The sequence below is a fragment of the Chionomys nivalis genome, chromosome 19, assembly GCF_950005125.1.
Source record: "Chionomys nivalis chromosome 19, mChiNiv1.1, whole genome shotgun sequence".
NCBI lineage: Eukaryota > Metazoa > Chordata > Mammalia > Rodentia > Cricetidae > Chionomys > Chionomys nivalis.
The window spans coordinates 62,078,902-62,084,901 of record NC_080104.1 but is presented as its reverse complement, the minus strand read 5'-3'; the positions used below and the strand labels follow the sequence as shown (position 1 = coordinate 62,084,901).

Sequence of the window (6,000 nt, the reverse complement as noted above, 5' to 3'; positions counted from 1 at the left end):
CAGGGTCCACACTGCCCTGCCCTCCCGCTGGGACACTTTCCTTATTCGGGTCACAGATCCTCTTAACGTGAGAACCAAAGGTTTACACACAGACATCCCTTTGTAAACACTGAAGAATCCCTATGGCGATCTACTGCTGACTTGTACGTTAACCGTGATGTAAACACAGAAAGAAAAAAAAAAACCCTATAGTTCGTGACCTCTTCTCTTTCCCCTTTTAAACCTAAGATGGGAAAAAACAGAGGAACGATCATTTCTCAGGACGCCCGCAGGCTGTCACTCGAGCCTGGACCCAATCACAATCATTTTGGCTAAGCGTTATCCCGCCTCCTTTGAGAAACTTTCTGTGCCCCCGTCCTGTAGAAATGGTTTGCAGACCTTAAACCACCTCGATGATCTGAGTCTCATACGCCTCTCACCGCCCAGCACCTCCAGAGGTTGACCCTTGTCTGCTTCACTTGCCCACAGGGACCGCTACCGTGCGTCCCCATGGCAACAGGGGCACCAAGCACCTCCCGCCGCCCTACCCAGGAATCCGGCCTCTCCAGCGAACCCCAGAAGGGTCTGGAGAGTTCTGGACAGGGGCGGCACCCTCCTCAGCGATTACTCAGAGGAGGCGGGGAGGCTCCACCAGACGCGAAACTGCTGGAAGATTCCGGTCCCCACGGCAGCTTCCGGCTCGCTGATTGGCCCAGGGGACAGCGGGCGGGGCCGGAGGACGCCGCATAAAGGCGCAGGGCGGCGCGCAGGGCTCCAGACGCCGCCTGCGGTGCAGAAGGAATCTCAGTTTCCCTCGCAGCAGCCGAGAGAAGCGAAAGTGCGCGTTCCCGACCTTCCGGACCCCCGGCCAGGACCAGCCTTTCCCGGAGCTTCCCCGCCGCAGAGCAGAGCAGAGCAGAGCGCAGCCTCGCAGGAGCTGAGCGCAGAGCCCCGGCAGCAGAGAGAGCGAGCGGGAGCGAGCGAGCGAGAGAGCCATGGCCAAGAACACGGCGATCGGCATCGACCTGGGCACCACCTACTCGTGCGTGGGCGTGTTCCAGCACGGCAAGGTGGAGATCATCGCCAACGACCAGGGCAACCGCACGACCCCCAGCTACGTGGCCTTCACCGACACCGAGCGGCTCATCGGCGACGCGGCCAAGAACCAGGTGGCGCTGAACCCGCAGAACACCGTGTTCGACGCGAAGCGGCTGATCGGCCGCAAGTTCGGCGACGCGGTGGTGCAGTCGGACATGAAGCACTGGCCCTTCCAGGTGGTGAACGACGGCGGCAAGCCCAAGGTGCAGGTGAGCTACAAGGGCGAGAGCCGGGCCTTCTACCCCGAGGAGATCTCGTCGATGGTGCTGACGAAGATGAAGGAGATCGCCGAGGCGTACCTGGGCCACCCGGTGACCAACGCGGTGATCACGGTGCCCGCCTACTTCAACGACTCGCAGCGGCAGGCCACCAAGGACGCGGGCGTGATCGCGGGTCTGAACGTGCTGCGCATCATCAACGAGCCCACGGCGGCCGCCATCGCCTACGGGCTGGACCGGTCGGGCAAGGGCGAGCGCAACGTGCTCATCTTCGACCTGGGGGGCGGCACGTTCGACGTGTCCATCCTGACGATCGACGACGGCATCTTCGAGGTGAAGGCCACGGCGGGCGACACGCACCTGGGCGGGGAGGACTTCGACAACCGGCTGGTGAGCCACTTCGTGGAGGAGTTCAAGAGGAAGCACAAGAAGGACATCAGCCAGAACAAGCGCGCCGTGCGGCGGCTGCGCACGGCCTGCGAGCGCGCCAAGAGGACCCTGTCGTCCAGCACGCAGGCCAGCCTGGAGATCGACTCGCTGTTCGAGGGCATCGACTTCTACACGTCCATCACGCGGGCGCGCTTCGAGGAGCTGTGCTCGGACCTGTTCCGCGGCACGCTGGAGCCCGTGGAGAAGGCCCTGCGCGACGCCAAGCTGGACAAGGCGCAGATCCACGACCTGGTGCTGGTGGGCGGCTCGACGCGCATCCCCAAGGTGCAGAAGCTGCTGCAGGACTTCTTCAACGGGCGCGACCTGAACAAGAGCATCAACCCGGACGAGGCGGTGGCCTACGGGGCGGCGGTGCAGGCGGCCATCCTGATGGGGGACAAGTCTGAGAACGTGCAGGACCTGCTGCTGCTGGACGTGGCGCCGCTGTCGCTGGGCCTGGAGACGGCGGGCGGCGTGATGACGGCGCTCATCAAGCGCAACTCCACCATCCCCACCAAGCAGACGCAGACCTTCACCACCTACTCAGACAACCAGCCCGGGGTGCTGATCCAGGTGTACGAGGGCGAGAGGGCCATGACGCGCGACAACAACCTGCTGGGGCGCTTCGAGCTCAGCGGCATCCCGCCGGCGCCCCGGGGCGTGCCGCAGATCGAGGTGACCTTCGACATCGACGCCAACGGCATCCTGAACGTCACGGCCACCGACAAGAGCACGGGCAAGGCCAACAAGATCACCATCACCAACGACAAGGGCCGGCTGAGCAAGGAGGAGATCGAGCGCATGGTGCAGGAGGCCGAGAGGTACAAGGCCGAGGACGACGTGCAGCGCGAGCGGGTGGCGGCCAAGAACGCGCTCGAGTCCTACGCCTTCAACATGAAGAGCGCCGTGGAGGACGAGGGCCTCAAGGGCAAGCTCAGCGAGGCGGACAAGAGGAAGGTGCTGGACAAGTGCCAGGAGGTCATCTCCTGGCTGGACGCCAACACGCTGGCCGACAAGGAGGAGTTCGTGCACAAGCGGGAGGAGCTGGAGAGGGTGTGCAGCCCCATCATCAGCGGGCTGTACCAGGGCGCGGGGGCTCCCGGGGCTGGGGGCTTCGGGGCCCAGGCGCCCAAGGGAGGCTCCGGGTCGGGGCCCACCATCGAGGAGGTGGATTAGAGGCCCCTCCTTGCTCTCTCCGGAGTCCTCTGGGAAGTGGACTGATCGCGCTAGAGGACTGCCATTGCACTGTCTGTCGGGGTTGGTCCTTCCCTCCTGGGTTCGTTCTAAAGTTCCAGCCTTTTAGAGGGTAATTGAGTTGACTGTTAAACTTTATACGTTTATGTTCTTTATATCCACAGTAACATTGCCAGTTTGTCTGTCTACAGTATTTTTTTTTTAAACAGAGTAAAGGGATTTTGTGTTCTTAGACCTAATGATGTGTGAAATTTAAAGTATTAGTTGCTGCCCAGGTACCCATGACAGTCTCAGTGTCTGGTCCCAGTCCAGAGCAGCTAAAGTTGACAGTGTCTTCTATTTCCCTCAGTCATCCCCGAGACAGACTGGCTTTCATCACCTTTTTTGCACTGTGTATTTCTAACTTTAGTCTTCCACGCTAAAACTTTAATTATCTGCTTGTCCTTATTATCGTTTTGTGGTATAATCCATAGTTCTTTGTATTTAATCCACGTACTGTATGGATGGCATTTTCCTGCCACCGGAGAATCAACACTGCCCCCCCTGTGGAGAGTCTTTTCTTTCCAACACTACAAAGAAAAAAAAAACTTACAATGTAAATATTCTAAATAAACTGTTACAACTATGTTTTGTCCTTGTGTCTGTTGGGAGGGATGAGGACTTCTGGGTTTATGCAGGTTCCCTGGTTTTGCGTTGACCAGAGCAGGGACTGGGGAATTTTGTTCGAGTTTAAGTGTGGGCTTTCTATGTGTTAGGCAGAAGATCTTAGCGGCAGGTGCTCACTTTGATGACACTGTGGATCATTTACGGGAAAAGTAGGAGTGGGGCTGGATATAGTTTGGGGCTCCGTGGAGAGGGTATCAGGGGCTCTGATGGCTCTGAACTCTCCCCCACCTCCCCGGGACTGAATCTAGAGCTGTGTTTCTCAACAACCATGACCCCTTTGGGGGTCGTAGGTCCCTTTCACGGGGTCACTAAGACCGTTGGAAAGCAGATTCTTGCATGATGATTCATACCAGCAAAGTCACAGTTATGCATAGCAACCAAAATAATTTTACAGTTGGAGGGAGTCACCTAACATGAGAACTGTGTTAAAGGGTCACAGCGTCGGGAAGGGTGAGGACCCCTGCCCTAGAGCATCCTACGTGCTAGCCACGCCTTCCTCACCGAGCTCAGAGCCCCCTGTAACATCTCCTGTGTTCTTTGAGACAGAGTCTCACCATGCAGTCCTGCCCCGCTCAGACTCTGAGAGCCATCTTCTTTTTTCCCACCTGACTCTTTATTGCTTTTCAAGATCTTGCACAGAGCTGCCCCGGCAATGGCTACACTCAGACTTCCTCCAGCTCAGCCTGACCTTTTCAGTCCCCATCTCCAAACCCCTTCGCTGAGATTGGACACTTTTGCCACCAGGCACCAGGTCTGGCTATCTTTTTCTTTGTGGGCAGGAGGGGGTTCGTGTGTGTGTGTGTGTGTGTGTGTGTGTGTGTGTGTGCGTGCGTGAGAGAGAGAGAGAGAGAGAGAGAGAGAGAGAGAGAGAGAGAGAGAGAGATGGCCTTTCTATGTAGCCCTGGCTGTGCTGGAACGTGCTATGCTGGGATCACAACACACACTCTCACGCCCACTCTCCATCTGCCCTCTTCCTTCCAAGCAGTAAACCTGGTGAAATAATGGACCATTTACCTAGCTTGTCCAAGGCCTGAATAAACAGGCAGAAAATAGGGGGGAAATAGCAGAAAAAGCCCTTTTCTCCGTCCTGTTGGTGTAATGACATCCTCTTCGGATTGCTGGGGTCTAGCTCAATGACAGAATGCTGGCTTAGCGTGGAGGCCCTAAAACAATCCCCAGCTCCAGCGAGAATAAATCACTTAGCTGGGCCGGGGCCACCTTCATTTCCAGCATATTCTTACACAGCAGGTGTCAGGCCGCCCTGCGGTAAAGAAGCCAGCAGCAAGAGTTTAATGACCAGAAACTAATTCTTGAGTTCAGGCTGATTATGTTCATGAACTGCTCATTAGAGATCCAGTTTATTGCTAAGCCACACCAGACAGAAGTCATGTCTAGCCGGAACTTGTACTCAGTGTAGAACTGAAAGCAGCTTCTTCCTATAGCCTCCCCGGTGGAAACTGGGCCTCTAGGAACTGAGAAGCTTATCAAATAAATAATTACTGTAGGATTCTTAGATTTTAAAAGGTTTATATTATGTTACAAAACAGGATCTCTGCGTAGCCCTGACTGGCCTCGAATTCACAGAAATCTGCCTGCCTCTGTCTCCCAAGTGCTGGGATCAGAGGCCAGTGCCACCACCCCAACCTCACAAGAGAGTTTTGATGGAAGGTTACAGCTTCAAGGGAGGGAGGGCGGATGGAATAACTGAAAAAAGTACAGAGAAAATCCATTTCTTGTATGCCCAGTGACATTTCAAACTTCATTTATAATATTGTTTCTGAGTTAGCGTCTTAGACCACCCTTTAGCTCCATAAAGGGCACAGCCCGGCCCTCCAACTTGCATTTATTTATTTGTTTGTTTGTTTATCTATCAAGACAGGGTTTCTCTGTGTAGCCCTGGCTGTCCCGGAACCCCTATTGTAGACCAGGCTGGCCTTGAACTCAGAGATTTGCTGCCTCTGCCTCCTGAATGCTGGGATTAAAATTGTATACCGCTACCTCCCAGCTAAAATGTATTTTTAGAAACAAAGCCAGAGATGCTTAAAGTGGCTCACACATATGATTCCAGTATTAGGAAGTGAATGCAGAAGTGTTGAGTGCAGAACTGCAGTCTCAGAAAAATGACAAAGGGGGCTGGAGAGAGGCCTCGGAGGTTAGGAGCACTTACTGCTCTTCAGCAGGTCCTGGCTCAGTGCCCAGCACCCACAGCAAGTGCCTCCCAGCTTCCTGTAACTCCAGTTCCAAAGCATCCAAAGCACTGTGACTGGCCTCAGCAGGCACTTGCACACATGTGGTGTGCACATACATAAATAAAATTAATCTCTTTGTTTATGTTTTTCGAGACAGGGTTTCTCTGTGTAACAGCCCTGGCTGCCCTGGAACCTGCTTTGTAGACCAGGCTGACCTAGAATTCAGA

The 6,000-nt window shown here is 55.3% G+C and overlaps 1 protein-coding gene across 1 annotated transcript; it reads left to right on the top strand.

The window, feature by feature from the left end:
- The first annotated feature begins 720 nt into the window (after positions 1-720).
- Positions 721-3,050, top strand: LOC130890552 (heat shock 70 kDa protein 1A). The gene has a single exon (XM_057794584.1). It carries the CDS (start codon positions 975-977, stop codon positions 2,898-2,900), a length of 1,926 nt encoding a protein of 641 aa, XP_057650567.1. The 5' UTR covers positions 721-974; the 3' UTR covers positions 2,901-3,050.
- Positions 3,051-6,000: the final 2,950 nt, after the last annotated feature.